The sequence below is a fragment of the Echinops telfairi genome, unplaced genomic scaffold (assembly GCF_000313985.2).
Source record: "Echinops telfairi isolate 266 unplaced genomic scaffold, ASM31398v2 ScPeMD7_7420;HRSCAF=8458, whole genome shotgun sequence".
Taxonomy (NCBI): Eukaryota; Metazoa; Chordata; class Mammalia; order Afrosoricida; family Tenrecidae; genus Echinops; species Echinops telfairi.
This window is the reverse complement of record NW_022111320.1, coordinates 2,013,798-2,028,210: the sequence shown is the minus strand read 5'-3', so window position 1 is coordinate 2,028,210 and position 14,413 is coordinate 2,013,798. Positions and strand designations below refer to the sequence as shown.

Here is a 14,413-nt window from a genome sequence, read left to right as displayed (position 1 = left end):
ATTATCAATAGTTGATATGGGACATCACAAATTTTTCACATCAGGGGTACCAAAATTAGATTTTTATCATTTATATTTTTCTTTCCCCAAAAGTTCACTTCACAGATGAGAAAGCCAAACACCTGAAAGGGTTAGTTGAGTGGTTTGTCCAGGATTTTAAGAAGGTTATACTAGGAGGAAAAAGATAACTGCCACAACTTAGTAATATTAAGTGATGGGTATTAAACTCTACAAAAATACCATGCAGGATTTCCTAAATGTATTTCGTTAAGTCCCAATCAAGGATAACAAGAAATATTTTGTGGTCATTTACCCTAACTGAAAGACAAAACAAAACAAACTCACTTCTCATTTAAATTGACAGCATGGTATTGTGTGGGTATTGAACAGATTCTTTTGCAAGATCAGCATTTCAGGGCCTGAGGAATTTTTAATAAATATAAAAAGTTCTTAAACAAGTGGGTTTGCTGCAAATGGCACAGTTGGGGTTTAGAACCCTAAACCCACTGCATTGAATTGATTTTGACTCAGTGATTCAAAAGGGCAAAGTAGACTGCTCCTTAGGGTTTCTAAGGCTGTACGTCTACATGGGAGCAGAGAACCTCATCCCCAAGGAGCCACCGGTACAGTCAACTCAGTGCGCCACCAAGGCTCCTTATAGTTACACCCAAACCCAACCCACTGCTACCAAGTTCATTCCAACTCATAGTGACCCTACCTATATAGGGTCCCCAGGGCTGTGCTAGCTCTACAGAAGCAGGCTCATCTTTCTCCCTTGGAGCAGATAATAGGTTTGAACTGATTGACCTTACACCCAGCAGTTCAAAACTTACCTGACAGTGCCACCATGGTCCATTTTATAATTATAAAGAGATCTAATGTTATTAAAAATTTAGAAAATTAATGTTTTTAATTACACACATTAAAAACCCTTTTTGTCTGTAGCAAGGGTAGGAAACATCTGGCCCGTGAAAGCATCGATACCAGCCAACCTAACATGCTTCACCCAAGAGTCCTTCTAGCCAACACATTAGGGATGAGTTAATTGAATGTTTGTCCACGATGGCCTGCGTGCGATGTTATGAATACCCAAACGGTTCCCACTCCTGGTCTATAGGATTGTATAACATTGAGCTATTTCATGGGTTTGCTGGAATTCTTTGCCTGGGAATCTTAACCATCATTAAAAGGATTAAGTTCCAGTTCCCTGAAGTGGTCCAAATTACAGCCCTGCTTGCAGGAACAAACATATCAAATGCCTTTCAGGTTTTAAATCCTAGAACCATTAGAAAATTTAATCGCATCCCACAATTCTTAACTCAGTTCAAACATACAAAATTTTAGTATTTCAAAAAGATGGCACAGGGAAACAGTATGCTAGACGTGCTCACGTTGACAGAAAGCAGGGAGTGCTTAAGAGCTGACACACTCTTACAATGCCTTTTTGTATTTCCTTCAACACCTGTGGAAGACGACTTCATGATACAAGTCTTGCCCGTGCCCAAATACTTGCCTGTAAAGCAACATTTTCACTCTTTTCTTGTGACTTACGGGCAATTGTAAGTCTCAGGGCGCTCAATCACACAATCATCAACTGGCATTTAGCGACCATCATATTATGTGCTGAACTCAAATGGAACCAGAACAACAAAAGTTTTAAAGGTTTATCAGAACTTTTATTTTTGCCTAATTTTATTAAAAAAATAAATATGTCATAAAGCTTTTTTTTCTTCAGGGAGAAAAAAGGAACAAGTTTCATAAAATCAAATAAGCAGTGGTAAGGTGTCCGAACTTGAAAAAGATTGGGAATCACTGGTTTACAAGGCTATAATCAAATGAAAGAACTGACTCAAAGTAACAGCCACAGTTGGCTGTTTCATGCCAATGACAGCAAACAACAGGATCAACTAGGGCAAAATAAATAACTGCGTGGAAGCCCTGGTAAGTGCTTAAACAGGTTGATTCACTGAGACACCAGTACAGATATATCTTGCCTAAACAACACAGAATTTCCTGATAATTTGTGTAAATGAAATCATTGCAGACATACTAGGAGAGCTTGGTAGCTGAAGGAATTCCGTGGTGAATAATCTTGAATAACCACCTCCACATTTGTAAATCCAAGAATTGTTTTGTTTAAGCCGAAGTATACCTAGCTGCTACTTCTTAGAACCGAGGTATCGCACATTCACCTAACAGTGCTCCAGCTGGGCCAGTGGAACAATTTCCAAGTTTGTGTTTCTATTAAATAAGTAGTGTCAGATTCAGTCAGCCAGGGAACCGAGGTGCATCTGGCAGAGCAGGCCTCAGGGTGGGATTATCACCCTGAACAGTAATTCCAAGTCAACAAATACTTTTGAAGAGGCTACTTTGTACAAAGCACAGTAATAAACCTTATCAATTTGGTTGTAGATGTACTTCCTTTTTTAAGACCTTTAATGAAGTGCTTGCTAGGCCTGGAACCCCCAACCCCCAGATCAAGTACTACTTCTAACCTCAAAACTGGCACAACCAAATTAGCTGCCTAACTCCTTTAAATTGAGGTCGAGGACAATGGAAAAGATTTGAGTTTTTCATGGCTGATGTTGAGCAACATAAGAATCTTACATAAATAGTAAGTAAAAAAGGTTGCTGGTGAATCAAATTTTCCGAATAGTTCTTTTTACTCCCTTAACATACCTCCGAACACTCAGGCACACTGCTGAACAGTTAAGCCGCTGATGCCCTCCAGTTGGGTGATGTGTTTCAGTCCTGCTGATAGAAATATAAATTTCTTTCTAGCCACCCGAATCTCATGAACGTATCTTACACTGGAACAGGGAGGCTTTGGATGTGGCTGTACCAGTTCGGGTCAGTTTTACCACTGTAAATAAATACAACCCTTACTTGGCTCACAGCTTCCATTTCAATCGCCCTAACTTCTGACAGGCCCAAGCCAGATTTACTCAGCCAGGTTAATGTTCAGTGTATTTTACTTTTTAGATGCGTCGAGTAACATCGCTGACTCAATGTACAAGTGTGAATTGAAAAGTATATGCAATCTGTAGTCTTTCCCACACTCGGTATACGAACAATTAGTATGTAATTAAAGGATAAATGGTCATTTAAAAATGCGTTTTCCTTAAAAAAATGAAAACAAAAGCAACTCTCTTTCTAGCACTTAAAAAAATGGGTCTGAAAAGTGCCCTATGGATGTCCAATACTGTTCCCCCCCCCAGACCCCCCATCCAAAACCTGCTACAAATGCTGGCTTGAGTTCTTATCAAATAAGTTAGCAGTACCAAGATTTTTCAAATGGAAACAGTGTTGTTGACTTCTTCATATTGAATAACAAAATAAGGGTAACTCTGGTCATCATTAAAAATGACAAAAATCTGAGGCTCAAAGAAATTATCCACACAAGAGTCATACAGGTCACTGGTGACGCTGCTGGGATTGACTGGAGGGGGTCTTCTCATGCCATGACTACCCATCGTGTATCTGCCAGTCAGTACTTTGGCCAAAAACATGAAATGGACTCCTTTGGAGGACTTCTTGGAAAAGTTATGAGAGTAGCTGGCCTTCTTTGCAAAATAACTGCCTTGTCCAAACATAGTAGCATGCTTTCCGCAGACTCGAGGGTCAAAGTTGTGCTTGCAGATTCCATCGACAACATCCTGGGATGTTCCATGAAACAAATGTCTCTCGTTTATTATTCTGTCACGGCCAAACATTTTCCTGTTCATATATTCCTTTTTCCTAATGCAGAGGGGGTGGGGAATTTTAAAGATGTATCAATTTAACAGGCATCTGACAGCTGTAGATAGAAAGCTTCTCTTTATGGTGTCAATGGGGAGGCAATATAAATTAGCAACTGAGGGCAAAGGCTACCAAAGAGCATAGTGAAGTTTGACCTGGGCTTTCTCGTTCACTGCCCAGCTAACTCTTACAGCTACCCTTCCCCTGAGGACGGTCACCTGGCCCCAACTCCAGCAAGCCTTTATCAGCTCTGAACCCTCGGACCTGCCTCGGTTCCCTCGGAAGTGCCTCTACCAACTTGAACGGCAGCACGGGGAAGCGCTTAAAAGGGAGGCCTCCGATGCTGGGCTGCCTGGGCTAACACCTCAAACCCCCCCGCCCCCCCCACCTGCTCGGCTGTATGCCCTGTAGCAAGCTAAACGTTCTCGAGAATGTATAAACCTCTACACTCCGAACTCAGAAAAAGTCAACAGCAGCAACCCTACTCAGAGGTCTGCTGTGCAGATCAAAGGAGTCAGCATATGGAAAAATGCAAACATATTAACGCTCTCAAGCTTTACACACTACAGTTTCACTCACCTTTTGTATTTCTCCCAAAGAAACTGGTTTTGGACTCTCAATATTTGCAAAATTTTGTATTTAAACTCAGGCACAGTCTTATGAAAGAGGTTATAAATGATTCGGTAGCTTTTGTCCTCTGGAGAAACAGGCACTTGGATGAAGTCCTGAGAGGGATGCATGTAGACCCATGTCTCAGGGTAAAAGTTTGCCGAGGTAACCCCATCTGGGCAGATGATTTGTGAGGAGGAGGTTGCTTCCAGAGGTGGAGGAGCCTGTGTAGGAACCCCACCAAGTGTCCTGGAAGGGAGAGCAAGGAATGTTAGTGTAAAACTCAGAAATAAGTATTTCTCACATTATAGTGTTCTCTACTTGCTTCTATCCTAATAATCTGTAGAGTTTACATGCTTGTGTTTGAGAAACAAAATACAAATTGCATCTAAAAGAGAACAATCTTAAAGCAAACAATGCCTGTACATGGATAACCTATTATTAGCTTTTTCCTGGCCTTCTCCCTGTGGAGAAACTCTGGAATGTATTGCTGCAAGGCAACAGGCAAGAGCCAATTTATAAATAAATATCTTTCCTTGTGGGATCCTGGATTCCTCTTTTACCTATGTTTAAAGAAATTCTGTGTTAAGGGAGCAACATCCTTTCTACTAAGTTCTTCAAATGTTGCTGCCACTCTGAGAAAAGATGTCATCATTATAGGTTTTATGAGAAGAGGGAATATGGGGTGGGGCAAAGTGGGACAAGTAGGAAAGAGTGAAAAGATAAAACGTTAAAAGTTTTTAAGTTTACTTTGATTCCTCCATTAAAAACAAACAAACGTCATGAAGAACCCATTGAAAGCTGGCATTTGCTTCATTTTCCAAGACCCTATATCACAGATGTCACAATCCTCTTCAAGAGTTGGGTGTACTTAAGATGGAGCTCACTACTGGAGGCTCCAGATGCCAGCGTGCACATCCGTGAATCTCCACATTCAGATCTGTTCTGTGAATGATGAGTTTAAATGACCAGCAGCTTGGACTAATTACTTATTCCTGCCTAGTTAAATGCTTACATTTCAATTTAAGTTATACTTCCTGGCTATTTTCAAAACAGAAAAAAAAGGAAGAGACTGGGAGAAAGGAAATCCCAAGTCTGAGCTCCAGTTTCAGGACCTGGGTGCTGGAACACTCATCAGCACACAGTGGTCACAAGGAAGTAAACTAATGTCTGCCAAAGTGAAGAAATTGGGAAACTGGAATTTTCAAGTTTTGTGACACAGAGATTACCACTGTGTATGAACATGCTTCTATTTCTAAAGAGTGTATCTCACCATCACCCTCAGCATAACCATATCTTATCCTAAACACACACTTTACACTAAGTAACACTAACAATGGCCTGGTTATCACCCCCTTTACAAATAAAGAAGCCGATTCAGAGGGATTAGATCATTTGCTCTAGCGCAGCTAGCAAATGGCAGAAATTGGGAGTGAATTCAGCACTATCTACACACTAGTTCCTAAGAGTTTCCATATTAGTGTCTAATCTTTCTCTCTGCTATATCCTTTACCACGAGCTGTCGAAGGGATCGGGTGTCAGGCATCAAGGAACAAGAAATCATGTGGGTGAGTGCAAAGTGGAGACTCAGGGTCCATCGGTTGGCAACAGAACACCCCCCTACTGAGGGGTTTTGGGGAGGAGATAAGCTAATCAGGGTGCAGGGTAGCAACGATGAAACATATAACTTTCCTCTAGTTCTTTAATGCTCCCCCCCCCCCATCATGATCCCAATTCTGCCTTGCAAATCTGACTAGACCAGAGGATGTACATTGGTACAGATAGCAACTTGAAACACAGGGAATCCAGGATAGATGACTCCTTCAGGACCAGCGGTGAGAGGGGCGAGGCCTGGAGGGTGAAGGGAATGTGGGGTAGAAGGGGGGAGCCAATTACAAGAATCTAAGTATATCCTCCTCCTGGGGAATGGACAGCAGAGAAGAGGGCGGAGGGAGACGTCAGGCAGTGTAACTTATGACAAAACTATAATAATTTATGAATTATGAAGGGCTCAGGAGAGAGGGGGGAGGAGGAGAGGGGGAAAATGAGCAAATGATATTGAGGGATAAAGTAGAGGGCAAATGTTTTGAGATTGATGAGGGCAACAGGTGTTCATATGTGCTCGACTCAGTGAATGTATGTATGGACTGTGATAAGAAATGTACGAGCCCTCAATAAAATAATTTAAAAAAAAAGAATGAGGGTAACAAATGTACAAATGTGCTTTATACAATTGACGTATGTACGGATTGTGATGAGTTGTATGAGCTCCCAATAAAATGACTTAAAAGAAAAAAGTAGGCTTATTCATTAATTAAGTCAACTTCCCCTATTCCTCTCACCCACTCTGGCATTCCAAATTCTTAGGCATTTGATTCCTTGATAATTGTGGCCTCTTCACTTCCTACATTTTTCTTTGACCCTTTAATAACACTTAAAAACAAAGCAAAACAAAAACCTTTCTTCTTGGCTGAGATCACAGGCCTTCTGGAATCCACTTTTGAAATCTGCTTTTTGGGACCAAGCCTAGTTTGCTTTTCCTTCTAAGTCCTGGGTACCCCTCAGCGAGATCGGATCAGAAGAGACCCTGGTGAACTTATCACCTCTCTCCTAGTTGAAGAGTCTGCCTAATCTCTCTGATTTGAGGTCTTACATTATATTTGATTATCCCTGTTCCAATCAGAAAGACAAAACCAAGAAATTTGAAAAAGAAAAGAGAGAAGAGAATGACATTTTTGTCTCTCGTAAGCCTATTTATAAATAGCAAGGCCCTAATTGTGGCATTAACTTTACTGCTGCTTATATATTTTTTTATAAGCCTAAGGCTAAAAAAGAGGGCATTTCATCTTATCTTAGATTCTAAGTCAATTTTCTATTCACTAAAATTCTCCCAACAATGTGAATAATCATTCTTACCCTCACAGAGCAGTTACATCTTGCTTGATTGGCTCAGCATGCCATGCTGCCTATCTCACTAATGAGTTCTGCCACCTCACTAGGAGGTAGTATGTTCCTAACTACTGGGCGTTGACACTTTTTCCAGCTGTGTTAGTGAAATCACAGAAACACCATTTTTATTAGTGCTAATTAAAAAAACAAAAACAAACCATAAAACAACCTACAAGGCAAACACTCCCACAGTTGGCCCTTGAACAAAGTATACATTTACTCTAAGGCAATATGTATGCATCTCTAACAAGGGTTTTGGTTTTGGATACAGAGCATTTCAGAGGTTTTTGTTTGCATTTGGGTGTTTTATGTCCACCTCGCAATCTCACACTCAAGATTTTGCCATAACCATCTGGGAAAGCACCATTTGGGCTTGAAACGCAAAACTACCAGCAAGATGATAAGATCAGCATCTTCACTCAAAGATCTGCAGAGACTAACCAAAACAGTATTTGAGACCTGTTATGTTTATAGTGCCTAGCAAATCTTGTATTTTCACAATCTAGCTCTAAAAACAGTCTATCTGGGCTGGAAGTACATGTTATCCCCAGATACTCTAACTTTCAAAGGTGGCCAGGCTAATGGTGGTGCAGCCCACCTTCTGTCACTATAGAGATGTCAGTGGATATCCTAGAGACAGAAGAACTGGCACTTGGGAAAAAGAGCACACCTATGTGAATCCAGTCTAACTTTTACCAAGAAATGGCTCTCTTCTTACGTATGTGTTTTTAGTGCACATCACAGGAAGAGGTGCCTTCTTTAGTCACAAACGAGAATGCACATTTTTGAAAAGGTGAACTCCTCATTCAAACTCACTCAAGGAAGAATGGAGACCACCAGATCCTGTACTAGCCTCTCCCACGTGTCAAAGCAGTTTACCTGGGCTGGAAAGTCATGTCTCATCAGAAAACTCAATTTCCCATGCTAACTCTGATGCTATGAGTTAGAATAGGCCCTATGGCAGTGGGTTTGGAATTCTATCTCATTTCAAGGAGCATTACTTTTAATTGTGGAAAAATGTTCACTCTGTTTTAGTTTTAATTAAAAAAACAAAACCAAAACAAACTCCAATAGGAAATGGTGCCAGTTTACTACTACTAACTGCTCTAAAAAGGTTCACAGTAAAAGGTCCTGGACAGAGTGGAATAAAAATGTTACTTAAAATCATAAAAGACAAAAAAAAAAATCATAAAAGAGACTAAGCATACCGGTCAGAGAGACTGATGGAACCACCAAGACTTAACTCTCCATGTTGTAATAATCACCATTTAAGACCAAAAGGGCAACATTTACCCAAGGACAAAGGTCAGAGGGTGATGAAAAGTGGGGGATGGAAACAGGAAACAGAAAAGAAGTGGAATAAGCGGTATAATATTGAATGAATTGCAATGAATGAAATTGAACCAGAATGTGAATATGAAATGTAAAACTAGGCTCTGTTCTGTAAACTATTACCTAATCCACAATTAAAATTTTGGGGGTCAAAAAACCTAATAGGACACTTGTTCTTAGTGTTGTTCTTCTAATGAGGTGGTAGAACATTTGGTGAAATAGGTAGCTTGGCATGCTGAGCCAATCCAGTGGGATGAAGATGTAGCTGAATTCTATTTGTTGAAAAATCAAGCCCAAAATCTAATTCGGAAGTTCCCATTCTAGAATTGGCAGTGAGACAGTTTCTTTACTCGTTCTCTGGCACTCAGCAGTGCATTCACGTGAAACGAGTCCAGATGCAGTGCTCCATGGGACACTTACTGCAAATACGGAAGCAGTGTAAAACAGGAGCGGAAAAGAGGTCTCCTTTTTATTTCTCTCCTGAAGAATGAGTTGTGGAGGATATAGTGGTTGTTCCACATCATAAATCGAACTTCTTTAAGCCCTCGAGAGTTGGCTTCTTCAATCAGTCGAATAACAGACTGTGGAGTAAAAAACAGAGGTTACAAAACCGATTACAAGAATCTAAGTACTGCCTCCTCCCTGGGATAGGGACTGCAGAAAAGAGGGCGGGGGGAGACGCGGACAGTGTAACTTATGACAAAACTATAATAAGTCATGAATTATAAAGGGTTCCTGATGGAGGGGGGGTGGGGAGGGAGAGAGAAAATGAGCAACTGATATTAAGGGCTAAAGTGGAAGGCAAATGTTTTGAGAATGATGAGGGCAACAAATGTACATATTTGCTTGACACAATGGATGTATGTATGGATTGCAATAAGAATTGTACGAGCCCCCAATAAAATAATTTAAAAAAAAAAAGAAAGAATCATGGAGAAATATGAAAAATGTAAATGCAACTAGTGGGGGAAAAAAGAGTCAACCCTGCTCTTAATACCAGAGGAATTTCAATAGTGAGTCAAACGAATTCTCTATAATAAGCATTTGCTTTAAAAAATATATAAAATAAGTACTTGTTTTTATGTGGGGTTTTTTTTTGTTTTGTTTTTTATTGGTGTGGTGGAATGGGGTTTGGGTGGCGTGAAAATATCAGACTACAAAAAGATGCACCCTGTTTGGAAGAGCATAGATAGTTACTTTATGAAATGTATGCAGTCTGGGGAACTCTTCTATTCTGTATGAAGTCTTAATAATGTCCTAGAGATTTTTTTTGTTATTTCTTAACAGAAAATTTCCAAAGGAGGGCTTAAAGATGATAATGTATTCAGCTCAAATAAACTAATTAAGAGCCAAACCTAAGAAACCTCTCAGAGGGAAAACACAGGGATAATTCAAATATTTTGAGGATAGTCAAACAAGCATCCTCTCATTTTCTCTGGAAGGTAAGATTGACTACTTGAGAGTCAAAACCGTTTAGGGCCACAGTATTTTACAGCAACCCGATAGCACGGTGATTTAAAAGCTGGGCCGCTAACCACAAGGTCAACAGTTGGAATCCCTCAGTCACTCCCCAGGAGAAAGCAGAGGCTTCTTGCTTTATAGATTGACAGCCTCCGAAATCCACAGGCGCAGTTATACTCTGTCCTTGGAGTCAGAAGTGACCTGAGAGGAATGGCTTTTTTTAATATATCAGAATATCTTATGTTATTTCCTTAAAACAAACAAAAACAAGTGAAGGTAAAAAGATAAAGTCAATTGTGCCTGTTTATAATTCTGGAAATGAATTTACTCAAATTAAGAAGTCAGATCTTTTGGATGTAAAATTAATCTATAAAGTTCATTTCGTTTGAACTTGACATAATTTTCATTAAGGAAAAGTCATCATTTAAAACTTTTGCTGTATGTTTGAGCTATTCTATTATTTGAGAGACTAAGGACGTAGGGCAGGTGGGGCAGAATTTGCAATGACTGGATTTGCCTAACCAGCAATTCAACAAATATTTTTAGTTACTTCCTCCAGGGGACTGAGAGTGACTGTTTTTGACTCCATTTCTAAAATGTACATCGTAAGACGTAAGCCAAGAAGCAGATAAGAGCAGTGGTTCTCAACCTTCCTAAGGCCACAACCCCTTAATACAGTTCATGTTGTTGACCACCAACCATAAAATTATTTTCGTTGCTATTTCATAACTGTAACTTTGCGACTGTTATGAACTGGGCGACCCCTGTGAAAGGGTTGTTTGACCCCCAACGGGGTCGCGACCCACAGGTTGAGAACCGCTGAGATAGAGCATGATATTACCCAGTGCTCACCTCAATAAAATGACTCCAAAAACAGAGCTTGGATCTGACTATTTCCACAGTAAATATTTGGTCTCTACACAAAGTGCTGCCATGAGTAGGAATCAACTCATGAGCAATTGGTTCTTATAGTTTAAGATTCTGGGGAAAACTGATTATGATGATCACACAACTCTTTTTCTTAAATCATTTTGTTGGGGACTTGTACAACTCTTACCACAATCCATACATACATCCATTGTCACACAACTCAATATGACTGAACTACTGAATTATATGGGTCAATTATATGCCACTAAAAAATTAATTTAAAATGATACTGAGGAATGCATCTTATTTCTCATAATGATTCTATTTAAGAACAGATTAATGGAGAGATATATTTTAAGAAAAATTAAGTTGTTCTTCCAACAAAACTCAAGTTGACATCCCTAAGTTCTAGGATTATGATTAACACAACTGTTAGTAGTCATTACTGGAAAGAAAAAGCAGAGGGCAACGAGGAAAAAATTTATATGCATTTATTTTGAAAAAAGAATCTGTAAATACCTCAGGATATTCTCGCCATCCAAAGTGGTCCCTACAGAAGTATTTCCAGACTGTGTGGTAAATAGAGTTAACATTGCTAGTGGGTGGTGTGGACAGCCTTCGTAGTTGGTCAAATTCAGTTGTTTCATACACATTCATGGCATTCAAATCTGCCCAAAATTCTTGTCCTCTGAAAGAGCCATGAAAAATGGTTAATATATTTGCATAGATGTGTCTAAACAGCACATTAAAAGTATTTGGAATAGCTTGTTAAACTTTCAAACGTTGGTCTATTTGGAGTAAAAGGGCACTACTGGTTATTTCCCCATTACCTATTACCTTCATTCCCCTTTTTAACCAGACCGCAAATTTACATTTCATAGAGCTCTGGGAAGATTCATTTTACCCAATATAAATGGCCTAAACGAGGCACCCTCAAACTACAGCCAGTGGGTCACATGAGGCTCGCCAAGGACATTTATCCGGCCCGCCGAATGTTTTTGCCCCGTGTTTTTGTACTTCAAAATAAGATATGTGCAGTGTGCATAGGGACAGTGAACTGGCACCCTGTTTAAAAAGTTTGAGGACCCTGGCCTAAACCAATCAACAGAATCTCATTCTATCTCCAGGATTGGGGCGGGAAGGGATCCAGGTTTTGGTCATTCATGGAATAATCTACAGGATGAAGTAGGAACTGGAAGACAAAAGAAACTTCACTTCAAGTTTCCTATTATTTCAGATGTATCATTTACGTAAGTCAACACAGAATACACGCTATCTCCTACTGAAGACCAGGAAAAAGGGGAAAATATAAAATGTCTCCAGCTGAAGCCAAGTACTTCTAATCCGCTGAACACCAACAATGGGTGGACTTGTGTGATGGAAAATTTGGCAACAATTATACGTAGTAGTTGCACATGATTAATAAATGATATCACTGAACTATACACCTAGAAAATGTTGAACTGGCAAACATTGTGACACACACACATTTACAACAATAAAAAAAATAGGTGAGGAAAATGTTGGCAAAACAAAGGAGAAATAGTTTATTATGAGGTTTTGTATTTGTCATTTTGGCAATGTCCTATTACCAGTGAATCCGTATTTACTAATATTTCAACATTATGGGGGTAAATTCTACTATAGGAATCATGATCATTTTAAGAAATATACTTATAGAAAGGTAGTAAAATGAAAACATTTGAGTTTCTTTTTAAATGAAACTTTATTGTTTGGGACATCGGGAGCACTATGCTAAGAGGGCACATTTCCAATGATCATAAGGCACGATGGACACAATGGCCATTGTGTGCTTTCTTTCTTTTTGTGTATGTATACAAATGCTCCTCAGAACCTGTAAAGTGGGATTTTATAAAGTAGCATCTTAGATACTAGCAGAATAATCCCTCAGCATGGCAAAAGTCACCTTTCTCCACAAGAGAGGTTTTTATCATTGTACTGGGGCTCACACAGCTCCTATCACAGTCCATACATACAGTCAACTGTGTAAACCACGCATACAGTCGTTGCCCTCATCATTCTCAAAACATTTGCTTTCCACTTGGGCTCTAGGAATCAGCTCCTCATTTTTCTTCCCCCCCCCCCTCCCTCATGAACCTTTGATAATAATTTATAAACTATTATTTTATCATATCTTACACTGCAATGGCCACCTACAGCACACAGAAGCAGGTTCAGAGAGCATTCAGAATGACTCCAAGTGCACCATCACAGAATCAATTCCAACTTACACCAAGCCGACAGGACAGAGAACTACAACCTCAGGTTTCCAAGACTAAAACTTTTTGGAAGTTGATCGCCTCTCCCATCCTCAGACTTTGTGGTTAGCAGCTCAGATTTTCCAAGTAATTATTATTTCTTTGTTTGAAATTGGGATTCTACAGAGTACTAATCTTGGCCTATAGGTTTTTGGGGTTTTTTTTAGCCTACAGAGAGTAGTTTATTCCACAAATGTCAGTGGATCAGTTCCATTTGTAATACAATGCAGTTGTTAGAAAGAGTATAGATAGCATGTTTGTCACTATAAACACTAGACTAGTTTTAAAAAATTCATCATTTCAACTATCTACTTAGTTTGGCATAACAAAGAACTGGCTTAAAATGCAGATTCCCTCTGCTTTATTTATTTTATTTTTAAATTTGGGCTTTTAATATTGAGATGCCTATTATTTAACCAATTGGAGGAGTTAAGAAGGAAGCTGTGCACATCAGGTAAAGTCAGGGGTCACCAGTATTTAAAGCAGTTGCCATGGAGTTGATTTTCACTCCTGGTGATCCCGTGTGTATCAGATACTCCCTAGGGTTTTTTAAATCATTTTATTAGGGGCTCACACAACTCTTATCACAATCCTTACACACATCAGTTGTGTAAAGCACATTTGTACATTCATTGCCCTCATCATTCTCAAAATATTTGCTCTTCACCCAAGCCCCTGGCATCAGCTCCTCACCACCACCACCCTCCCTCATGAACCCTTGATAATTTATAAATTATTATTTTGTCATATCTTACACTGTCCAATGCCTCCCCTCACCCACTTCTCTGCTGTCCGTCCCCCAGGGAGGAGGTTATACGTAGATCCTTGTAATCGGTTCCCCCTTTCCACCTCACCCTCCATCCACCCTCCCGGTATGACCACTCTCGCCACCAGTCCAGAAGGGATCATATGCCCTGGATTTCCTGTGTTTCCAGTTCCCATCCGTACCAGTGTACATCCTCCAGTCCTGCCAGATTTGCAAGTTAGAATTGGGATCATGATAGTTGGGGGTTGGAAGCATTTAGGAACTAGAGCAAAGTCGTATGTTTCATCGTTGCTACACTGCACCCTGACTGACTAGTCTCCACCCTGTGACCCTTCCATAAGGGGATGTCCAATTGCCTACAGATGGACTTTGGGTCTCCACTCCGCACTCTCCCTCATTCACAATGGTA

At 39.9% G+C, this 14,413-nt stretch overlaps 1 protein-coding gene across 2 annotated transcripts in view; it reads right to left on the bottom strand.

Moving 5' to 3' along the window:
• Nucleotides 1–1,660: 1,660 nt before the first annotated feature.
• Nucleotides 1,661–14,413, bottom strand: part of LOC101660869 (TCDD inducible poly(ADP-ribose) polymerase) — a 34,557-nt gene continuing 21,804 nt past the window's right edge. For both annotated transcript variants that reach the window (XM_045297451.1, XM_004704125.2), the window contains 4 exons: nt 11,479–11,647; nt 9,049–9,209; nt 4,318–4,596; nt 1,661–3,738 (listed from right to left, as the gene is read on the bottom strand). In XM_045297451.1, coding sequence (XP_045153386.1) covers nt 3,291–3,738; nt 4,318–4,596; nt 9,049–9,209; nt 11,479–11,647 — 1,057 coding nt within the window. In that variant the 3' untranslated portion in view covers nt 1,661–3,290. The remainder of the gene's footprint in view (nt 3,739–4,317; nt 4,597–9,048; nt 9,210–11,478; nt 11,648–14,413) is intronic.